General features: G+C 36.8%; 3 protein-coding genes and 1 long non-coding RNA gene across 5 annotated transcripts; 3 read left to right on the forward strand and 1 right to left on the reverse strand.

Moving 5' to 3' along the window:
* Positions 1–1,513: 1,513 nt before the first annotated feature.
* Positions 1,514–4,146, forward strand: LOC108827027 (putative cysteine-rich receptor-like protein kinase 39). Its single transcript, XM_018600373.2, has 7 exons — positions 1,514–2,385; positions 2,461–2,577; positions 2,654–2,775; positions 2,865–3,075; positions 3,186–3,423; positions 3,552–3,607; positions 3,688–4,146. The coding sequence occupies exons 1-6, from the start codon at positions 1,539–1,541 to the stop codon at positions 3,565–3,567; spliced, it is 1,551 nt and encodes a 516-aa protein (XP_018455875.1). The 5' UTR covers positions 1,514–1,538; the 3' UTR covers positions 3,568–3,607; positions 3,688–4,146.
* A 3,350-nt stretch (positions 4,147–7,496) lies between these two features.
* On the reverse strand, positions 7,497–10,476 carry LOC108827162 (cysteine-rich receptor-like protein kinase 36). 2 transcript variants are annotated; one of them, XM_018600511.2, is made up of 7 exons: positions 9,626–10,476; positions 9,255–9,371; positions 9,046–9,167; positions 8,759–8,969; positions 8,424–8,661; positions 8,097–8,235; positions 7,497–8,013 (listed from the first exon to the last, which is right to left on the reverse strand). In XM_018600511.2, the coding sequence occupies exons 1-7, from the start codon at positions 10,440–10,442 to the stop codon at positions 7,696–7,698; spliced, it is 1,962 nt and encodes a 653-aa protein (XP_018456013.2). In that variant the 5' UTR covers positions 10,443–10,476; the 3' UTR covers positions 7,497–7,695. The 2 variants fall into 2 exon arrangements, with proteins under 2 accessions (XP_018456013.2, XP_018456012.2); XM_018600510.2 differs by having other exon boundaries at positions 9,246–9,371.
* A 7,191-nt stretch (positions 10,477–17,667) lies between these two features.
* On the forward strand, positions 17,668–19,126 carry LOC130499748 (uncharacterized). The gene is made up of 2 exons (XR_008938620.1): positions 17,668–18,306; positions 18,418–19,126. It is a non-coding gene; the product is annotated as an uncharacterized LOC130499748 (long non-coding RNA).
* Positions 19,127–20,234: 1,108 nt separating this feature from the next.
* LOC108826149 (putative cysteine-rich receptor-like protein kinase 39) lies at positions 20,235–23,138 on the forward strand. Its single transcript, XM_018599528.2, has 7 exons — positions 20,235–21,115; positions 21,195–21,323; positions 21,682–21,809; positions 21,891–22,101; positions 22,180–22,417; positions 22,499–22,637; positions 22,729–23,138. The coding sequence occupies exons 1-7, from the start codon at positions 20,257–20,259 to the stop codon at positions 23,011–23,013; spliced, it is 1,989 nt and encodes a 662-aa protein (XP_018455030.1). The 5' UTR covers positions 20,235–20,256; the 3' UTR covers positions 23,014–23,138.
* Positions 23,139–23,822: the final 684 nt, after the last annotated feature.

Below are 23,822 nucleotides of genomic sequence, written 5' to 3' on the forward strand. Positions count from 1 at the left end.
CGAAGGTTAAGTGAATTTTGGTGATGGATCATGTGTAGATATTGTTGGAAAGGGTGTGATTAATTTTGTGTGCAAGACTGGCGAGAAGAAGGCACTCAAAGACATTTATTACATACCCAACCTGAAGCACAACATATTGAGTCTTGGTAAGCAACAGAAACGGGATGTGAGGTTAACATGAAAAATGTCTACTTAACGCTCACAGATTCGTGTGGAAGGTTGCTAGTACGTATTACAAAATCTCCAAACCGTCTCTATAAGGCCCTTTTGGAGCTTAGATTCCTAGAGTGCTTACATATCAGAGATGAAGATGCTACATGGAGGTGGCATGTTCGACTAAGACATATAAGTTATGAAGTGAAGAACAACATAGTAAGGAATGAGATGGTCGTAGGAATGCCGAGTGTGACGCATGTCTCACATGGAAGCAAATCATAGACTCATTACAGACTAAGACCATGGTTCATATATCAAATCCATTGGAATTATTGCATGGGGATTTGTGTGGATGAATCACACCACCAACTCCAGCGAATAATTGTGAGACATTTTATCGGTTCAAAAGATTTAACACCGATAGAGGAGAATTTACCTCAATTAAGTTCAATCTAAGTTGCACTAATAGAGGAGGAGAGTTTGCCTCAGATGAATTAATATATACATGAGTTAATATATAGACAATATAATTTATTTTAATGATGATGTATGAATTATTGTCATATTAAAAAAATCAAAAATATAAATCAATATGAAATGTAATATATGAATTTAATTGCTTCAGATTTGGTGGATTTACTCAGTGCAGTCAAACGTCCTACAAATTGGCCTAGATTTTGTATCCTACTTAGCCGGATAGAAGGTCTCTGTTCTCAGTTCACTTCAGTTGCTTTTGAGACAGAATATGTTTCTTCAAACTAAGTCGCAAGAGAGATTGGTAAGAGTGTCTTACGAGATGGTCGTTTCCAGTCATACTTAGCCATGGGAGGGCCAGCTTGGCTTCATCATTTGATCAAGAAGGAAGCTGCTTCTGTTCGCTCGTAGATCTTTATTTTAGGTTGAGCGTTTTGATCCTTCTTTGTTGTACCACACTCTGTTTCTTATTTTTTGATTCAAATCAATGCAGACGTTTAAAAAAAATGTAATATATGAATTATTATCATATTTAAAATGTTTATTAAAAATATAAATTAACATTAAATATAATTGTTTATATCATATTAAGTTATAAGCCATGTCATCAGTTTTATTAGCCATGTCATATTATTTTGTGAAAATGATTATAGAAATAACTTGAGGCAAAATCATTTCTCAAATAATGTATTGAGATAGATAAATACCTGCCGTCAAAAATAAAAATAAAAATAAAGAATATCTTAAAATTACGGAAGTGTTTCAAAGAGAGAAAAAGAAAAAAAAAAAAAAGACTTCAGGCATCGTTGTCAATTACGACCCATAGAATAAGCAATATTCATCCTACACATATAGCCTATTTCTTGGCAATGACAACATGAAATTAACGAAGAAAAACTACAACCAGAATGAGAAAATTGTGTGCTATTATTCTCTTCTCTTGCTTTATTCTCCTTCTAACTTTTATACACGTTGAAGCAGATTGTGAAGGCAGCTTATTCGCCGATAACAGCACTTACAGCAAAAACCTCAACTCTCTTTTCTCTTCTCTTGCAAGTAACGTCATCTCTAATGACGGCTTCTACAACACTTCAACCGGAGAAGGCATCAACAAAGTTTACGGTCTTGCCCTTTGTGGGAGAGGCTACGAGAAGCAAGCTTGTGTGAACTGCCTGGAGCAAGCGATTCAAGAATCGCAAGAAATGTGTCCAAATCGAATGAAATTCTTCAATTGGACCACGAGAGACAGTGACAATGCTTCTTGCCTTGTAAGGTATGCTAATCACTCTGTTTTTGCGAAACTCGAGCTTTTCCCACGTACTTTGTCAGAGAATCCTTTAATTATAGAGGAACCTAAGAGCCTTACGCTTTTTCGACGAGAATGGGAAGCACTGACTAACCTAACAATGCAGTCTGCTACTTCAGCTCCTGAAAATTCATCAGCTGTGCTTAAGTTCTATAGCGTCGTAAGAGCAGAGTTCACAGAATTTCCAAATGTTTACATGATGATGCAATGCACTCCTGACATTTTATCTAGTGAATGCAACAAATGTCTTAGCCTGTGTGTGTTGAACTTTCAAAACAATAATTGGGGAGCTCAGGGAGGTGCGGGTAGGCTTCCAAGCTGTTATTTTCGGTTGGAATTTTATCCATTTGTTGGATCTTCAGAGAATATGACAAGAGTTTCTATGATTAATCGAGCTTCTACTCTTCCTCAAGAAGATACAAAGTTAAAACCTGGATATGACAAGAAAGGTAAATTATCTTGTTAGTCAAAAAATCTTCTTTGGTTGGTTGCAAAATTGATGGATTAATATTTTCTTTTTGCAGGAAAAAAGATTCGGAATGGAACTATCGTGATAATTGTGGTTCCTACGGTTATAAGTCTCTTTGTATTTGTTGGTCTCATCATCATCTTTGGTCAGAGGAGAAAGTTCTACATCAAAGGTAAGTTCTTTGCTTGTTGCTTCAGTGAAGTTTAATTGTTTTAAATATTTGTTATATTATGTTGACATGTTTTCAGAATGCTCTGATTCTGAGGAGCAATCTATGTTGCGGTATGGTATGCGCATGATACTCTCTGCAACCAATGACTTTTCGCCTGAAAATAAACTTGGTCGAGGTGGATTTGGAACTGTCTACAAGGTTATAACTTATAACATTTAGAAACTAATAAGTAAATAAGTCTTGTCAAATAGGGGTCAATAATTTTATTGCGATATGACTGGTTTCAGGGGATTTTACCGAACGGGCAAGAGATAGCTGTGAAACGATTAGTAAGTGGTTCAGGACAAGGAAGTACAGAGTTCAAAAATGAGGTTTCGCTCTTGAGAAGACTCGAACATAAGAACTTGGTTAAGCTTCTTGGATTCTGCAGTGAAGGAAATGAAAAGATTCTTGTTTACGAGCTAGTGCCGAATTCTAGTCTTGATCATTTTATCTTTGGTGAGTTCTTATGAGACGCTGCAATTTGGTTACAATACATTTATTTACGTGCTAGACGCCGAATTCTACTTTTTATTTTTAGCAAGAGAGTGTTTTCTTTGAAATCGTAGATGAAGAGAAGCGTGCGCTTCTTACATGGGAGGTGAGGCGCAAAATTATAGAAGGCATCGCTAGAGGTCTACTTTATCTCCATGAAGATTCTCAGCTGAAGATTATTCACCGTGACTTGAAGGCAAGCAACATCCTTTTAGATGCAGAGCTGAACCCTAAAATTGCAGACTTTGGGACTGCGAGGATGTTTGACACTGATGAGACTCGAGCTGAAACAAGACGAATTGCTGGAACTCGGTAAGAATAAATCAATCAATCAACCTTGAAGAAACCTATAAATGTTCAATATATGGCTCCTGAATACCTGAAACATGGGAAAATTTCAGCTAAATCTGACGTTTTCAGCTTTGGTGTTATGCTTCTAGAGATGATAAGTGGTAAACGAAACAATAGCTTCGTAGGAGAAGGACTTGCAGCTTTTGTAAGCTTGACATATCTTGGTTCACTTCTTTTACTTCTAACATACGTACAGAAAGTAAGAACATGTCTTTACTGGTTCAGGCATGGAAGAGATGGGTTGAAGGAAAGCCTGACATTGTAATTGATCCTTTACTGATGAAAACCCCAAGAAACGAGATCATCAAGTTGGTCCAGATTGGTTTATTGTGCGCCCAAGAGAATGCAGCAAAGAGACCAACCATGAGCTCTGTTATACTATGGCTTGGCAGTGAAACTGTCACCATCCCTTTACCTAGGGCTCCTGCTTTCACTGGGAATCAATCCCAATCTGATAATAGTGAAATTTCAATGAGTAATAACATCTTCACGGAGTTGAGTTGCCGTTGAGTTATAAATAAGTTGATCATTAGGTGTCCTGCAACTGTGTTGCTACAAAGATCCAATAAACTTATTGTTTTCGTAAGATGATACTAGAGCTTGACTACCATAGTCGTGCAGGTTTGGTTTTGGTCTTTTATAAATTGTTTAGTGATATTTTTAAACACATAGATTATTTAAATATTTTTAGATTCATACAAATTTATCCAGATACGGAAAAATTCAAATTGAACATTGTTTGAAAATTTTAATACCCGAACATAGTTTAATTTTAAAATCTCAAAATCCGATACTCCTAAAATTGATCTGTAACATATTCTTAAATGTCTATGTCTAACTGATTATGTAAACAAATAAAATAATTTTGTTAACCAGTTTGAATTTTTATCAATAATAGAGCAATACTGAAGTAGTTTGGAAGAGTTTCTTTTACGTAATAAACACTTAAATGAACATGTTAGAAATTGTCGAAAATAAAATGAAAATCTGTAAAAATCTACTTAAAATTATGTAAATATTATTTTGTACTTTGATTTTAATAGAATAGATCGGCCATGATCGGTTTTTGCATCCACACGTTGCATATGGATGCAAATGCTCTCTGGATGTAAAAACACTTTAAAATATGATTTTAGATGCTGCATCTGTATGTATAATCTCCAGCATCTAGAAATTCCAGATATCTAGGATGCGAAAATATATGTATTATGCCGCTGCTGGTCAGTAGTACTAAATTCAGTTCTCAACACTTTTCCGTGGATTTGACGTATCTAGGTTACAAAGCAAGGAGCTAAAAGCCCTAAAACTTTGTTATCGTATTCTATGTGATTGTGAATCAATCCTTCAGACGACTTCTTCGTATATATAGAAGATAGAGTCGGTTACTCTTTTCTTACCAATGTTTTAATATAAATTTAAGTTTAGTTAAACATAAAATTAAAATAACTAAACATTTTGATTAATTTAGCATTATATATATTTAAGAAATTATATTTTTAAATTATAATTTTAGATAGATTTTCATTTGTTTCTTTAAAAATGATATGAAATTTTTATAATTATAAAAAATAAAATTTAATAGAATTTCTAAATTTAAGATTTATAGATATAAATAGGAAACAAATGGTGTTATGATTAAAAGTTATATATTTTAAAAGAAAGTGTATAAAAATTTGAAAATCTTGTTTTAAAAATTGTATGATTATATAAATAAACTAAATGATATTTCAAAATTTATAAAATATATTATACTTATTATATTATTTAATATCATATTCAAATATATTTATTTACGATGGTTATGAGTTATTTCCATAGTTTAACAAGTTTACAAAAAAAATTGAAATCAACATTAAATATAATTGTAATATAATATTTTGCTATTAGTCATATTACCAATTCTAATATGCTATGTCATTTTTAAGGAAAGTGGTTATAAAATGATATGTGTCAAATCACTTCTTAAATAATGTTTAAAAATTGATATCAAATAATGTCTAAGAATTGACAATTATGAGGGGCAAATCCAAAAAATAATCTAACATGGGCACAATATAATAGGGTATGTTCCTTGAGAATTGATCTCCAAGGACTCCTCAACGAAGGAGACTTGGTTCATCAATCTACAAAGCATATAGGTAAATTTGATGGAACCAAGATGTATAAAGTTCTTCACTGTGATGGCCTATTGTTATGCGTCGATAAAAACTGCAACAACATTGTGGTGTGGAACCCGTATCTGAGTCAAACCAGATGTATTCCAACGAGAAGTGGTTTCGGATTATATGACCGTAACCACAAAATCTTAAGGGTTTTGCGTGACAAATTTATATGTTTCGCATTGTAATATTGTATGATTTGAAGTATAACTCACGGAGGGTTCTTGATATCGAACCATACTTTAATCTAGATATTTGGGAAAGTGGAGTGTCTTTGAAGGAAACACCTACTTTGTTGCTCAACATAACGCAGTAGACGTTTTACTCTGTTTTGATTTTTTTTTTTGAATTATACAGAGATATCCTGGCTCCACATAAGTGGTCCAGACTAGTCACGTGTTGCCACATGTCGGTCCTCTGTCTCTGGCGATGCCGAAATGTTAATTCTCCCGTGGTTGGGATTCGAACCTAGACGGCGGAACTCACAGCTGTGAACCCTTTACCAACTGAGCTAGAAGGCCCGGTTTACTCTGTTTTGATTTAACGACAGAGAGATTTCGTCCGCTTCTGCAGTTTCCAAAAGAAGCAGAATACGTGGTTCTATCTTGTGTTAGAGATGAGAAGCTCGCTATATTATATCAATTTGAGAAGACAATGGAGATTTGGATCACAACTAAGATTGAGCACGATGATGTATCTTGGAGCATGTTTTCGAAAGTGGAGACGACACCGCTCAATGGTTTTCCCGATGACTTTAGTAATGACTCTGACACTGAGAGCTTCTTCATTGACGAGGAGAAGAAAGTCGTTGTGGTTTCTGGTGTATGCGAAAGATGAACCAACCAAGGACGAAACATGTTACTCTCAAACGTCTCACATCATTGGACAAGATTGATACCTAAAATCTACAGCATGTCCAAAGTATAGAGTTGAAGAAGCACTTGTGTTCTCTTATGTTCCAAGTTTAGTGCAAGTAGGAATCAACCAATGGAGCAAGAGGAAACACAAAGATCGCTTTTATCAAAGGAAAAGAAAGAAAACATAAGGGGGCAAGTTTATGTGTATTATTTTAGTTCTTTTATGTTGTTTCTATTGATTTCCATGTCGTTTTAAGCAGAACTACTGATGGTCTAGCATTTTGCTATTTATCATCTACATTCAGAATAATAAAAAATCAAACTTTCATATCCCCTTGTGTGGCTAGCCAAATCATACATGCTTCATAGCCTCTGTTCTCATTCGATCGTAGAGAAAGAATTCGATTCCTCACTTGCCTGTCGAGTTTTCTGTTCTCATTGCGTTGAAGCTAGGTAGAAGCTTGTCTGAACTAAGAGATCTCCCGAACAAATCTAAAATCTCTCAGGTTAAGCTTTTCTAGGTTTTATTAGAGATAATTTCCATTGATTTGTATAGACCAATTCATTTATTTATGTCAATAAATTTATCTTCTCTATTAAAATCACTTCCATTTAAATTAATAAACAAAATTTCATTCACCGTTTAAAATGCCTAAAAATCATTCACCTTTTAAAAGTATTAAAATTTGTAAATTATGCAGTAATTTTTACAAAAAAGTAAAATTATTGATATATGTTAAATTTTTATATTTAGAACTATATATTATTTATTTTTAAAATGATAATAATATATTATCTAAAAATGATTATATACAAAATATAGATAAAACTTGAAATCTAGTTTCACTTTTACAAAAGATAATCTAAACCGATTGGTATTGAAATTTCACACCCAAAAAAACGAACAGAAGATTTGAAGTTTAAAACCATTATTCATTATTACGGTTAAAAATATACACACTATATATTTAATTTGATCTAATTTAATGAAAAAGAAAAATTATTTACTTAGATTAGGAACCAAATCGAACCGAGCTGAAATTAATCGGTCACAAATATTACCCAACTGAACCGAATTCTCTGAATAAACATGTTCATAATATCTTACTCTATCCAACACAACACCGTAGTTTTGTCTTGAATCCGGATGAGGTTAACTTGTGTCCCAAGAAAATTGTACAACATGAAACTCTCAGGAGATAGATCAACTGGACGATTCACCGAGGATGTAAGACCGTAATCGATACCTCGTCCACTGAAAACTTAGAATCTTTAGACTTATTCATGTATCTTTCTGAAGGTCTCACCAAGAGAGGAAGAGTGACGAAAGCAGCTTCAGTAGGGTTAGGAATTGCAAAGGTACCGTCTCTTGCAAGCCAAACTATTACAGAGTTCATGGTTGGTCTCTTTGCTGCGTTCTCTTGAACACACAACAAACCTATCTGAATCAACTTTACGATCTCGTTAATCGGATGCTCGCTTAAGTAAGGGTCGATTATACTCGCAGGCTCTCCTTCGACCCATCTCTTCCATGCCTGAATCAAAAGAAAATATTCTTCTTACACGTTTGTTTACAGAAGGTGTAAAGATAAATAAGAAACAAAATGTGTTTTCTTACAAAAGCTGGAAGTCCCTCTGCTTCGAAGTTCTTGTTTCTTTCACCACTTATCATCTCCAAAAGCATAACACCGAAGCTGTAAACATCAGATTTTGCTGAGAATTGTCCGTGTTTTACGTACTCTGGAGCCATATATCCACTGCAAGAACCAAACTCACATTATTGGTGATACTAATTTCAAGAATCTGTAAACTTTTATGCAAAACAAAAACAGAGGATCTATGTCTAGTCTAAGAGATTCTGTTAAAAAAAACAGAGCATCCCTGTCTGAAACAGAGCATCCAATTCTAAAACATAGCATGTAAGTCTGAAACAGAACACACTTACTAGGTTCCAACTACTCTGCTTGTCTCCCCTCGAGTTTCGTCCATGTTAAACAACCTGGCCATCCCAAAGTCTGCAACTTTAGGGTTCATCTCAGCGTCTAAGAGAATGTTACTCGCCTTTAAGTCTCGATGAATAATCCTCAATTGAGAATCTTCATGGAGATAAAGAAGCCCTCTTGCAACTCCTTCTATGATTCTACACCTCACATCCCAAGTAAGTAGCCAACGTTTGTCTTCATCTAAAGATTTACAAACAGAAAAAGAGATTTATTTTCCTCTAGTCTGATAAAAGTTTTGAAATGAAAATACATTACAATTGGTCGTCCGAATGCTTACCGAATATAAAGTGATCAAGACTTGAATTAGGGACATGCTCATAAACAAGAATCTCTTCATCTCCTTCATTGCAAAAGCCAAGAAGCTTAACTAGATTCCTATGTTGGAGTCTTGTTAAGAGTAAAACCTCATTCTTAAACTCTAAGTCTCCTTGTCCTGACCCTCCAGCTAATCTCTTTACAGCTATCTCTTGTCCACTCGGTAAAATCCCCTGAAACCAGTATGAGATCATCTTGAATCCATATAAAGATTCGTAAATATTTATAAGTTCTTATGAAAGTTCTTACCTTGTAGACAGATCCAAATCCACCTTGTCCAAGTTTATTTTCCTCTGAGAACTCATCGGTTGCGATTAAGATCATGCCGAGATCAAATCTTAACATAGATTGACCGTCCGAATCAGAGTTTTCTGTACATACATAAACACATCTTTCCTTCATTACAGAACTCCAAAACATCTACTCAAAAGCAATTAAAGTAAACTCACTGTTGATACCAGCATAAATCCTCCTCCGCATCTGGCGATAAGCAATCACAAAAGCAACAAACACGAAGATGTTAATGACTGTAGGAACGACAGCAACCACAATGCTCCACGGTTGAATACTTCTTCCTGAAAAGTCCCCAAGCAGTTAAGTTTTTTGCAAGTTAATTCAGCATAAAAATAATTATTTTAGTTTTTCCTCTATTTTTTTAATACTTTAACATTTTAGAGAATTTTTTTTTCCAAATTAGATAGATGACGTTTTTAAATTTTTATATTATATAACTTTTTATTATGTAATTTGTTTATCATTGATGGAATTGTGGAATGATGTAATATAAATAACTAATGATATTTTATAAAAGTTCTTATTCTTGGAGTACCTTGCTTGGTCTGGGCATCTTCTTGAAAAGGTTGAGGAGGTCGAGGAGGCGCGGAAACTCTTATTAGATTTTCAAATGCTCCTACGAAAGAGTATAAGTCCCATCTGAAATAGCAACTAGGAACTGCAATCGTGCTCCCAACTCTTCCCCAGTACTCTTCTAGATTATACCTAACAATCTCTCCCAAACAATATCTACAGTCACCTGAAGATAAATCAGGTGTGCATTGCATCAACATATAAACCTCAGGGAAGTCAGTAAACTCTGCACTTGAGACTCCATAGTACTTCAATGCTGAAGACTCATCAGCCGTGGATGCAACCTTGATTGTTCGATTCGCCATGTCACTAAACTCTTCGGTGAAACGGGTCAGATTTGTAGAGGGAAGACTCGAGTGAGGAATATTTTGGAGTGGCTCAAGCTTTAGTTTTCCATACGTAGATAGATTTGAGTAACGTACCAGACAAGAAACGTTTGCATCGTTTTCAGCATCCCAGTGATACGCTTCAGCTTTGCCTTGGCACTGTGTTAACAGGTTCCTACTTACTCTGTCGACGCAGCGACGACAATACTGATCCTCGTAGTGTTTTCGACAGAGAGCGAGAGCGTAGACTCCGCCTAGCGAAGCGTTGTAGAAACCGCGTTTTGTAATAACGTTTGAGGCAAGAGAAGGCAAGAGGGTGTTTAGATTGTCGCCAAAGGTTGTGTTTGGAGAAAAGGTTTCGTCGCCGCAGAGGAAGTAAGTGTGAACGCCATTGATGGTCAAGAGAAAGACGAGGAGAAAATTAAGATTATGAATGAGAACTGACTTTTCCATCTGTGTAAACAATTCACGTTTGATTATTAGTGCACTTAGGTTGTCTTTAAATAATAAGAGGTGTTGATTTGTAAATTTTCTTTGAAATTAAACAAGAGTAGATGAAGGAATAGACGTTTCTACTGTCATATCGTTTTCAGCAGTGAAAAAAACTTTAGAAATATTGACTTTCTGTATAGTGACGTAAGGAGCAAGGAAGATACTTTTCTCCATTGTGAACAGAGATAGTCAAGGGCCGACGTGATTCAGTGATTCATATATGGTCAAATGATGAGTAAGATGGAACTCAAATCAAAAGACCATAACATGGTTCCCGAAACGGATTCATTAGAAATCTTTCAATTGCAATTGCTTGTAAGACTGGAAGCATACAATGAAGCTGAAAAATAAATGGTATGAAAGGAATATAATATTTTGAATATTTTTCACGAGAAAACTAATATTCCTCTATTTCAATTTAATTTCCATTAAATAATAGAATTTTTGTTTCAAAACAAGCGTCTTTTTAGTTTTAGAAATTGCAACGCAAAATTTACTGATAATATTTTTCTGTCTATTTTTCTATTGGTTAAAATATAGTTAGATATATTAGTTATATTGGTAGTAATGTTTTTATTTTGAAAATATGCAAAACTAAATATTTTTTAAATATGTGTCCATAAAGCTAAAACGACAATTAAAATTTAAGGAAAATGATAAATAGATGATGAGGTCAGAATGTTAGGTATTGTTATTGTCATTAACTGAATGAATACTTTCAAAATTAATAATATTGACTAGTTTCCAGATATTTTCTTTCGGTCAAACTATTTTCCGATATTTATTGGGTTTGACCGGTTATTATCATATAAACAGCAAAATAAAAATACTCCATCCGTTTCATAATAGATGATGTTTTAGAAGGATAGTTTTGTTTCAAATTAGATGAAGTTTTGAGATTTTAAGGTTACTTTAACTTTATTGGAAACTGTTCAACCAATTAGATTTCACAGTCTTTTTTATTATTGGCTAATTGATTTTGAATTATATCTTTAAAATATCTTTTTATTAAAGAAATATAATTTTCTTAATCTTTGTGCATTAAGGTAAAACATCAAGTATTATGAAACAGAGGGAGTATAACAAAATAACAATATAACAAAATACATAATAACAAAACTAACTGAATAAATTTTCTATTGAAAATGAATTTTGGAAAACTATAGTCGTGTTTTACCTTTTTTAGATGTATAAAGTGAAAATGAGACGAATATCATTAATATTTTGTACTCGTGTAACCCTTTTGTAATTTGAATATCTATAATCGGATGTAGTCAGTTCAATGTCTATGTCGATTCTTTTTTTTTTGAATATGTTATATATTTCCACATTATTTATATATTTTATAACAATTAAGTTAAATGAGTTTCAAAAAAGAAAAAGTTAGAGGTCAGCATTTTTAACTATCTTAAATCATAGGAGTCTAATATAAACCGACTGGTATTGAAATTTCACATAAAAGTAACTAACAATCCAAATTAAACACACATTATTGTTGATAAAAAGTTACACAAGATAAATCTAATTCAATGTAACTTATATAGGGAAGATAGTTAATACTATTAAAACAGGAATATCTATTGTTATAGGTGTGATCCTGTAAGATTTGTATTGTGAAAGCTTGACTTTATTGATGTTTACAGCTCTCTATTTATACAAGGAATGATCCTAAGATAAAGCCAAGACAAGCTTATCTAAACTTATAATTATCTACAAGATAAATACAAAGATAAACACAAAGTTATCTTGATCAAGGCTATCGTAGATAATGATATGTCATTATCCTAATATCCCCCCTCAAGACGGAGCACGTGTAGTGAGACCGATCTTGGTGAAGAGGAGTTGAAACCTGTTCCTTGTAAGTGGTTTAGTCAGTCCATCAGCCAACTGATCCTTCGAAGAAACATGGGAGACACGCAGAGTGCCCTTCTGAACTTGCTCACGAATGAAATGAAAGTCAAGAGCAAGATGCTTCATGCGTGAGTGAAAAACAGGGTTAGCACTAAGATAGGTAGCACCAACATTGTCACAATAGATTGTAGGAGTTGAAGGAACTGGAATGTGAAGCTCTCGAAGAAGAGAGTAAAGCCACCGAACCTCCGCAGCAGCAGCAGATACTGCCCTGTATTCCGCCTCGGTGGAAGACCGAGCAACCCCTGTTTGTTTCCTTGCAGACCACGATATGGGATGCTGACCAAAGAACACAACATATGCACCTGTTGACGTGTAATCATCCTTGTTCCCAGCCCAGTCTGCATCCGAATAGGCATGGAGAGATAGCGAGCTGTTACGAGAGAGAAAAATACCAGACGTATACGTTCCAGCCAAGTAACGAAGCACCCTCTTAGCCGCTAGCCAGTGGATGTCTGACGGTTTATGCATAAACTGAGACAGTTTATTGACTGCAAGAGCAATGTCAGGACGTGTGAGGAGAAGATACTGAAGGCTTCCAACGACATTTCTGTACTCTGAAGGGTTGTCCAAGGCAGTGCCATCACGAATAGAAAGAGAAGTGGATGCACACATAGGAGTTGCAACTGGTTTAGCATGTGTCATGTTGGTGCGATGAAGAAGATCCACTATATACTTGCGTTGTGACAGATGAATACCCTGAGACGTGCGCATGACCTCAATGCCTAGAAAGTAGCTCAAGTCATCAAGATCTTTGAGAGAGAATCGGCGAGACAGAGTGCTGATGATATCACGAATCTTGGAGAGAGAGTTGCCCGTTACGATAATATCGTCCACGTAGATAAGGATGAATATGACAACTCCACGCTCAAGCAGGAAGAACAAAGAAGCATCGGCAAATGAGTAACGAAAACCAAGACTGAGAAGAAACGTCTTCAACTCTGTATACCAGGCGCGCGGTGCTTGTTTCAAGCCATAGAGCGCCTTATTGAGTTTACACACGTGATTGGGCTTGTCCTTGTCAACGAACCCTGCAGGTTGCACCATATAAACAGCTTCATTGAGTGTACCTTGGAGGAATGCATTATTGACATCAAGTTGCTTCAAAGGCCAGTCAAATCTCGCTGCTAGACCAAGGATTACTCGTATAGAGGGTGACTTGATAACAGGACTAAAGGTCTCGTGGTAGTCAATTCCTGGGCGTTGGTGATATCCCTTGCCGACCAAGCGCGATTTGAGAGAGTGCTCAGTCCCATCTGCATTGAACTTGGTCCTGAAGAGCCACCTGTTGCCAATGAGATTTGTAGCTTCTTCTGCAGGAACCAGATCCCAAGTGTTGTTAGCCACCTGAGCATTGAACTCTGCAGTTGCTGATTTGCGCCATCGTTCATCAGCCAGTGCCTGTGTGATCGTGTGTGGTTCAATAGTCGGAGCAAGTAAGGAGGTGAGGCCATACTTAGGGTTCGGCTTGACAATGTTGTTGCGTGATCTCGTGGTCATAGGGTGTTGAGATGGTGTTGCTGTTGTAGCAGGCGGTGCCACAAATGATGTTGCAGGCTCTGCTTCAGTTGCCGTTGTTGTTGATGCAGTCTCTGTTTCAGTTGCAGGTGGTGTTGTTGCAGGTGTTGCCAGCGTAGAGGCAGGTTCTGTTCCTGGTGAAGAGTCCTCCTCCAAGAGCACCGATTGCTGACCCGTAAGGTGAATAGGCTCTACCGTAGGGACCCACGCAGTCTCATTTGTTGTTTGAGGAGAAGAACCATTGGCACTTAAAGAAACATAAGGAAATTTATTTTCAACAAAACTCACATGTCGTGAGACAAAGACTCGAGAAGTGGAGGGATCTAAACAAAAATAAGCACTTTGGGTGAGAGAGTAACCGAGAAAGACACAGGGGGTGGAACGAGGTTCAAGTTTGTTGGATGTGTACGGTCGCAGCCACGGATAACAGAGGCACCCAAAGATCTTCAGCTTCGAGTAGTTAGGAGAGTTGCCAAATAATTTTCTGTAAGGAGTGTCCATCGAGAGAACTTTTGTTGGCATCCTATTGATTAGGTATACTGCTGTAGCAAGGCCATAGGTCCAGTATTCAGTCGGAATGGAAGCATGAGTAAGAAGAGAGAGGCCTGTTTCAACAATGTGACGATGTCGCCTCTCAGAGAGACCATTGTGCTCCGGTGTATGAGGTGGTGTTGTGAGGTGTGATATGCCGTGCTGCGCAAGGAAAGACCGGAGTGCTATGTATTCACCGCCGTTGTCACTGTAGAGTGTGGTTATCTTGGTCTGAAACTGTGTCTCAACAAGTGCTTTAAATGTGATGAATGTGGCTGCGACCTGGGATTTTAGTTTCAGGGGAAAGAACCACATATATCTGGTGTAGTGATCTACCAAAAGTAAATAGTATTTGTAGCCATCAAACGAATGAACAGGCGAGGACCAAACATCTGAGAACACTATTTGTAAAGGACGAGAGGAAGTAATAGAGGTTTCATGGAATGGCAACTTATGACTCTTATTAATGGAACAAGAATTGCAATGAAAAGAATTAGAAACACGACAAGAAAAACCAGGAGAAAAACTAGAAGAGATATGCTGTAAAATCGGAAAAGCCGGGTGTCCTAGTCTGTGATGCCAGTCTAAGGACGATGAAGATACAGCAGAGAAAGCATGAGGAGTGCGTGAGTCATTGGTAGGCCATTCATAGAGATTGCCATTAGCTGGCGCGGTCAGAACCGGTGTTCCCGTTGGAAGATCCTTCACCTGAAACATGTTTGGAAAGAATTCCACAGAGGCATTGTTAGTTTTGCAGAAACGATTAACAGAGATCAGGTTCTTTTGCATAGCAGGAGCATAAAGAACATTGTTAAGATCAAAGTTTTTAGTTTGAGTTGGGAGAGAGAGTGAACCGGTGTGTGTGATGGGAAGATTGGTTCCATTCCCAATCACGATACCATCTGATCCTGTGTACGGCACATGAGAAGCCATATTGTTGAGGTCAGTTGTAATGTGATGAGAGGCTGCACTGTCCATGAGCCAAGCGTCTGGATGTTGATTGGTCATGTAGGTTGCATTGGCATGTGGTCGCCACTGAGGTTGTTGAGTGTTTTGCTGCGACTGATTGGTTGCTATCACTCGGAAAGAGGGACACCTTTGAGCACTGTGACCTTGAGTTCCACACGCCTGACACCGTCCAAGGTAGGGGCGCGGTGGTGGTCTTGGAGAGTTGTTACCTTGTCGTGGAGCAAAGGGCGGACGCCAGTTACTGTTGTTCCGATTGTTGTTGTAGTTGTTGTTAGTGTTGGCGTTGGCTCTTGTGGTGTTGTTGGCTGTGACTGGAAAAGATGGAGTTGCAGGTTGTTCACATACAATCATAGCTTCACGGTTGATTAGTTTCTCTGTGAGCTCAGAGAACGAGATCAAGTGTTCTCTTCCATTGATAGCATCTACTTCAGCTTTGTATTCTTCAGGGAGGCCCGCTAGAACCTGTTCTACCAGATCCTCCGGATCAATTGGTTTTCCCAGGAGAGCAAGTTCATCTGCTTTGGTCTTGATCAGACGCAGGTACTCACTGATTGTTTTTGTACCTTTAGTGCAACTCTTGACTTGAAATTTCAACTGTTTGATGTGGCCACGTGTTGGTGTACCAAAGATGAGGTTGAGTGTGCTCCAAACTTCGTGAGTTGTTGTGGCGCTCGCGACGAGTGGTTGAATGGGAAGAGATATAGCTCCTATGATGGCGCTATATAATAGTCTGTCCTGGCGTCTCCATGGTTGGTACGCCGGATTTGGTTCAGCAAGACCGTTGTTGATGATGACTGCTTCTGGGGTAGACTCAGTCTTCTCTAGGAAGCTGTGTAGTTCATGGCCCTCTAGGAGTGCTTGTATTTGTCTACTCCACATGAGGTAATTTGTGTTTGTTAATCGGGTAACATTAGACATGTTGACGGCGAGCAGTGAATTCGCCGGGTTTGCAGGATCATAGACTGCGGTGCGTACAGCAGTGGCAGTTGTGAGAGAGCTGTTGTTTTCAGCCATTGTTGATGTGTTTGTGTTTTGCGTAAAAGAGAGATTAAACAAGTTGGATCGAGAAAAGCTCTGATACCATGTAAGATTTGTATTGTGAAAGCTTGACTTTATTGATGTTTACAGCTCTCTATTTATACAAGGAATGATCCTAAGATAAAGCCAAGACAAGCTTATCTAAACTTATAATTATCTACAAGATAAATACAAAGATAAACACAAAGTTATCTTGATCAAGGCTATCGTAGATAATGATATGTCATTATCCTAATAGATCCAACTATTTTAATACAATTAATAAAATATCTTATAAAAGAAATATAATTCAAAAAAACACAAATATGATTAAAACACAAATATAAAAATTAATTGTATAAAAAAATATAAAACAAAAAACAACTACTTATGTTCAAAAAAGAGTGATACTAACTATTTAGACTAATAACCGAACTACACCTAACTGAAATAAATTGGTGACAAAATATTACCAAAACTGAACAGAACTTTCATATGTCTTTTTTTTTTGGTAAAATTTTTCATATATCTTAAGCTATCCTAACACGTTATTTATGTCTTGAATGCTGATGAGGTTAATTCGTCTCCATGAAACTATGGTCCGACCGGTGACCATTCCGGAAACAAGAGGAACAAATAGAAAATGAATTTTAAGGAATAAAATAACAGGTACGAAAAGAAACGGTTATTCCTTTTCAAATTTAACAAAGAATACTCTTGTTCTTTATTTTTCTATAAAAAAAAGAATAAGAAGGAATGAGAAATATTTTCTTTGTGAATGGTAATATTTTTTTAAGAATTTTAAGAAATGTATTATTTCTCGTCGTTCCTTTGTCACCATCTCAAGATATAGGTTAAAGTGGAAGATTCACCGAAGATACAACACACTAACCGAAACCTCGTCCACTGAAAACTTAGAATCTTTGTCTTCAAACTTATTCATGGATCTTTTCACTGAGAGAAGAGTGACGAAAGCAGCTTCTGTAGGTTTAGGAATTGTCAAATTACTGTCTCTTGCAAGCCGAACTATTACAGACTTCATGGTTGGTCTCTTTGCTGCATTCTCTTGAACACACAACAAACCAATCTGAATCAAATTTATGATCTCGTTGATCGGATGTGTCTTTTTTTGAAAATTGGCTTTGAAATTAAAGAGCAAAAGAAACATGTTTACAAGTCCATTAGGGACTTAAGTACAAAAACCCATAGTGAAACTAACACATTAGAATTTTTCCAAACCCAAAGCCCAATTCATCAAGAAAGAAAGACGACGAGAAGCTTCGATCTCTCATCAGTAAAGGAGGAGAGAAGCAGCGATGAAACCAGAGGAAGAGATAGAGCTTCATGCAAGGCGAATCCATGTCTGCATCATGCTTGAGCAGAGCTTTGGATTCGATTCCCTGAAGCTCTGAATCCTATTCCTGATTTGAAGATCAACAGACCGAAAGAGGAGATCATTCGATCGGAAGGTGTTGGAGTGCAGACTGGTGTTTCTCTCATTCCATATCCAGTAAATCGTTGATTGCCAAGCTAGGAGGGAGAGAAATCGATGAGGCCTTGAACTGCAGTGAGCAGGTAAAGCGATCATCTGCTGGATCGAGTCAGGCCAGGTGTGTGTGGGATTGAGAGAGCAAAGGCGGGTGATATTCATCCACAGGTTGTAGGCGAAATCGCACTCAAAGTAGAGATGATTGCGAGACTCCGGTGACCTGTTGCAAAGTAAGCAAGGCGCATGGACATGAAGACCCCATCGAAAAAGACGATCCCTATTTGGGCATCTGTCCAGAACGACTAGCCACGTACGGAAGTTGTGTCTTGGTATCCCATAAGAAGTCCACACCACGTTCGCCCAATCAACTTCATCGTGTTGTTCTCGGAGGTAATGGTAGACCTCACCTGTGGAGTATCGGTTTGAGATCTTTCCTTTTATTTCCCATTCAAAGTAGTCTGGTTCTTCAGTGAGATTAACTGTATTCAGGTGTGCTTGCAGTTGTAGCTGAGGATCGGAGTGAGCAGGAGGGAGACGCCACGAGCCATTCTTATATAGAGAAGCCACCGTTGCTTGTCGTGGAATGCCAAGCCTGGATGAGCTTGCATCCAACAGAGTTTCAATACTGCCAAGAGGTGACCAGTTATCGAACCAGAACCTTGCCGATAGTTCATTTTCAAGCCGTAGTTTTACCAGTGGAAAGACAACATCTTTTAGTTTGAGGATCTTGTTCGTGAGCCACGAGAAAGAAGCTTTTGGCTTAGTAGTCCAGTAATTATGAATCGACCCCTTGAGCACTTCCTCAATAATTTGAGCCACCCACAACGAACCTAACCTAAAGAAGAGGAGCCACACTAGCTTCAGACAGCATGCTCTGTTCCATGTCTGAAGGTCTTTCACACCGAGTCCGCCTTGCTGTGTAGTAGGTATCACCGTTTCCCAAAATACTCTCGCCGTGTTATGGCTTTCAATATCACCCTTCCAAAGAAAAATACTGGAGAGAGAATTTATTCGAGTAATACACGCCTTGGGAGGGATGAAAGCCGAGCACCAGAAGATAGTAATGTCTGCTATTACCGTTTTTATCAGTAGAAAAGTTTTGTGTATTTTTTTTTGGTCGAGCTATTTCATTAAACCCAAGTTGACAAAGGTGTACAAATGGTTTTGTTTCTGAAGCCATATCTTTAATATTTACAACAAATCAAACCCATTAGTCGATAAGGATAAGGATCGTAATGGGTAGTTAGACCAAAACTAAAATAATTTAGATGCAGTTATCTAGAAAGTAGTTACTTAATATATCTGGATGATTATGCATTTATAAAATAAATTGGATTGAACTAATATCAATTGGACATATTTCTAATTTAATAGTATTTGATATTATCAAGGACATCAGTACTGAAGGCATATCAATGACACCAACACCAGTACGTTAACACCAACATATAACACACTGATCACACAAACTCCAACTAACAATCAGTTCCGTTACAAATATCGTCAACATCACACTCCATAAAATACACCACGTCACACCGTGTAACATCAACCGACACCACAAACACAATGAAATCTGTCTCTTTATTATTTTAAGGTCTTCTTTTGTCGTAAGCCACATATTTTTTTATATATCAAACCAGAACTTGTTCTCTAGATTTCCAAATACGCTCTAAGCAAAAATGAAAAATACAATGACATACTTCCTCTTTCAAACAAAATCCTTTTCGATTAATGGAAAGTGTTAATTTGTCAACTATCCCACACACATCACAATAGAGAAACTCCAACATAGCTCCAGCTTCTTCAGCAACACGCATATACACCCTAAAGAAACTACATCTTCAAACTAACTTCATAAGCCTGCATCGTAGTCGTTTAGTAATTATACCTCACATGTACGTTATACATCAAACTGAAACCTATTAAGAATTCCTCCTAAGTACTGTATACATTCAAGTCCATGCATAAAAACATGAACGTTCTCTTTACGGTGGACAAAGAAAAAGATGGCGGAAGACCATATCTTATTCATTTTCTTATGTTATTCAACAAAATTGATAAAGCGAAAGTGTTCACTGATTTATGGAAATTTGCATGTGTTTCTTTCTAAATTGACTTAAAACCAATACTTTAAATCTGCACTCTTCCTCGAAATTTCGTGTGGGCATTTTTTTCCATCTTTGTAAATCAACCAATACACATTTTCTCAGTCTTTGGAAGTCAAGCAATACACATTTTCTCATCTCACCATTATAAGAATAACAAAGGTCTAAAATTGATTCCTTCTTAACAATAAAGAAGAAGTACAAGAAAAACAAAAGTTATCTTACATTAAAAATGGTGAAATGTTCTTCTTTGATTACCGCTCTCACTTCTTTTCTTCTTCTTGTCCTTCAAGACCTCGAAAAAGTTCACGCCCTCGGGTGTTATGGAAGCCTCTTAAACGGTAACAGAACCTACTTTCAGAATCGTTACAGTCTCTTCTCTACCCTTGCTTCAAAGGTCGTCGCCAACGGTGGATTCTACAACGCCTCACTCGGCAAGAATCCCAACAGAGTTCACGCTCTTGTCCTCTGCGCAAGAGGCTACGAGCAACAAGCTTGTATCAGTTGTGTCGAAAAAGTGACTCAGGAGATACAATCCGGTTGCTCAAACCAAATGAATTCGTTCAATTGGGACAATGACGATGGAGACCATGTTTCTTGTCTTGTACGTTCCTCAAACCAGTCAACTTTCAAGAACTTCCAGCTTGTACCTGCTGTCATATACCCAAGTCCACTTAGTATCGAGCCGTCCAAGGACTTGACCCTTTTCAGTAAACAGTGGGAAGCAATGGTTAATCGGACAGTCCAGGCTGCCATGGAAGCTGAAACTTCCTCAATACTTAAGTACTATAGTGCTGTAGAAGCCGAGTTCACGGAGTTTCCAAGTGTATACATGCTGATGCAATGCACACCCGACATAACTTCTCAAGAGTGCAAGATATGTTTGGAAAAAAGCGGGACATATTTTAAAAAACAGTTTTGGGGACGACAAGGAGGCGAGGTTAGTCGTCCGAGCTGTGTTTTCAGATGGGATCTATATGCTTTCCATGGTGCTTTTGATAATATAACAAGAGTTCCTTTACTTCCTGGAGGTCAGACTCAGAGTCAGGCTCATCCACCTTCAAAGGAAAGTTCTATAAAAGACAAGAAAGGTAAAACAAATGAGACAGAGCATTTCACAATCTGTAAAACTATCAGATTGGGACAAAAGAAACTGGTTATAATTTGCAGGAAGGAGCATTGGGAATGGTGGAATCGTCTCGATAGTTGTTCCTGCTTTGGTTAACATGTTAGTGTTTGTTGGCCTCATCAAACTCTATGCTCGGAGGAGACAATTCAACAACATAATCAATGGCAATGGTATGTACCATGTTTGTTGCATCAATCAATCTTACCATGTAGAGGGTAAGAGGCTCAAACAAAAACAATATTAGTATCATAATCTAATTTATCTGAAATTTTTATTTTAATCTTGAAAATCAGTTGAAAATATTAGACACAAAGTGTCCCACATCATATATATAAGGTAGATGAGCCACTCCACTAATGTTCTAAAGAGCTTTTCAAAAGCTTTTCTTTGAGAACTCTTATCATATTCTTTTTTTTTTAATGAAAACTATTATATTCCCTTTCTTCACTTGTTAGTTTGATTTTGTTCGGTGAGAACACTTCATGAAACTCCCCAATGCAAACGCCCTAAAACTTGTTTCGTTTTTAGTTGGTACTGCAGAGTACTCTGATGGTCAACTTATGTTACGGTTTGATCTTGGAATGATCTTAATGGCAACCAATGGCTTCTCGTCAGAGAATACGCTTGGCCAAGGTGGATTTGGTACGGTCTATAAGGTAGTAATAACTCTTTGCTTTCCTAATTATGAGTTCTCTATCAAATCTTGGTCTTAGATAAATCTTGAGAAATGGTTTCAGGGGACATTACCAAATGGCCAAGAGATAGCTGTGAAGAGATTAACAAAAGGTTCAGGGCAAGGAGATATGGAGTTTAAGAATGAGGTTTCGCTCTTGACAAGACTCCAACATAAGAACTTGGTTAAGCTTCTTGGGTTCTGTAATGAAGGGGACGAAGAGGTTCTTGTCTATGAGTTTGTCCCCAACTCAAGTCTTGATCACTTTATCTTTGGTGAGCTTTAAAAAGACAGCCGCCATTCTGGATAGTTATAGAAAAATCGAGCAAACAATATGTCTTTGAACTCCGCAGATGAAGAGAAGCGTTCGTTTCTTACATGGGAGGTGAGGTGCAAAATTATAGAAGGCATTGCTAGAGGCCTTCTTTATCTCCATGAAGATTCTCAGCTGAAGATTATTCATAGAGACTTGAAGGCAAGCAACATACTTTTAGATGCTGAGATGAATCCCAAGGTTGCAGACTTTGGGACAGCTAGATTGTTCCACACTGACGAGACTCGAGCGGAAACAAGACGAATAGCTGGTACACGGTAAGAACATATTAATTAACCTTGAAAATTAAAAAAAAATATGCTCACAGTTAATTAACGCTATAAGTTGAATATATGTAGTGGATATATGGCTCCCGAATACGTTAATCATGGGCAAATCTCAGCTAAATCTGATGTATATAGCTTTGGTGTTATGCTTCTAGAGATGGTAAGTGGTAAAAGAAACAAGAGCTTTGAAGGAGAAGGAGTTGCAGCTTTTGTAAGTTTCTACACATACCAGTCTTTTTGGTTTGTATATTCTAACATATGTAGAGAAAGTAAGAACATATATTTTCGCTTGTGTCGTTTAGGCATGGAAGAGATGGGTTGAAGGAAGGCCTGAAATTATAATTGATCCTTTCTTGGTAGAGAATCCGAGTAACGAGATCATTAAGTTGATCAAGATTGGTTTGTTGTGTGTTCAAGAGAATGCAACAAAGAGACCAACCATGAGCTTAGTAATAGTTTGGCTTGGCAGTGAGAGTCCTATTACTATTCCATTACCTACGGTTTCTGCTTTCACAAGTAATCAATCCCAATCTGAAGATGGTATGATGTCAATGAGCAATGCCTTCACGGAGTTGAGTTTTCGTTGAGTTTAACATTTATTAATCAATATGTTGGTTGTAGGGTAATACCAACTATTCTTAATGTATTGAATTGAAAAAGAGAGCAGTAGTTAATGTATTGAATTGAAAAAGAGAGTAGTAATAAGAGAGTAGTAAAAAGGGACTAAAAAGTAGTAGATATACAATTGTTAAATTTGAGATTGGTCGGCTTAAATAAGAACAACAAAATTAGATTGTGGGTTATTTGAAAGGCATTTTTATTGATCAGATGAGAAAGATTACAATATATTTGAAAGGCGTTTGGATGAATTGTGACAAGTATATTTGTCATTCACTCGGCGAAGATTACACGTAAAACCTATTTGATAGTTTTCAAATATGTAAAAATGTACGTAAAACTTTTAAAATGTATACATTTATGTGTAGATTTTGTATAGAAATCATGATATAACTCTACAAATTATTTGTTAGTATTTTTTATTAAAATTGCATCTTAATTACTATTACCATAAAAAGTTCTATATTTTTTTGGGACAACAAAATCTCTTCGCACGGCTCTGAACTTAGTTACAACTAAATTTTTACAGTCATATTCGAACCAATCATCACCACAGCATATCATTTTGTACTTGATATATATCATTTTGTATTTGATATCTCAAAAAAATTCTACACCCATCCAATGTCTCAATATACTAACTACTTTCTATATGAAAAAAGGCACCAATTGATCAAACTCTTAAATCATTTGAAGCAAAAATATATATAAAGAAATAGTCCGCACTCAGCTGCAGCAGTGAAATTAGGTATGGTCTTCCATGAAGGTCTCACATCAG

This window comes from Raphanus sativus, chromosome 9 (genome assembly GCF_000801105.2).
Source record: "Raphanus sativus cultivar WK10039 chromosome 9, ASM80110v3, whole genome shotgun sequence".
In the NCBI taxonomy this organism is placed as follows: Eukaryota; Viridiplantae; Streptophyta; class Magnoliopsida; order Brassicales; family Brassicaceae; genus Raphanus; species Raphanus sativus.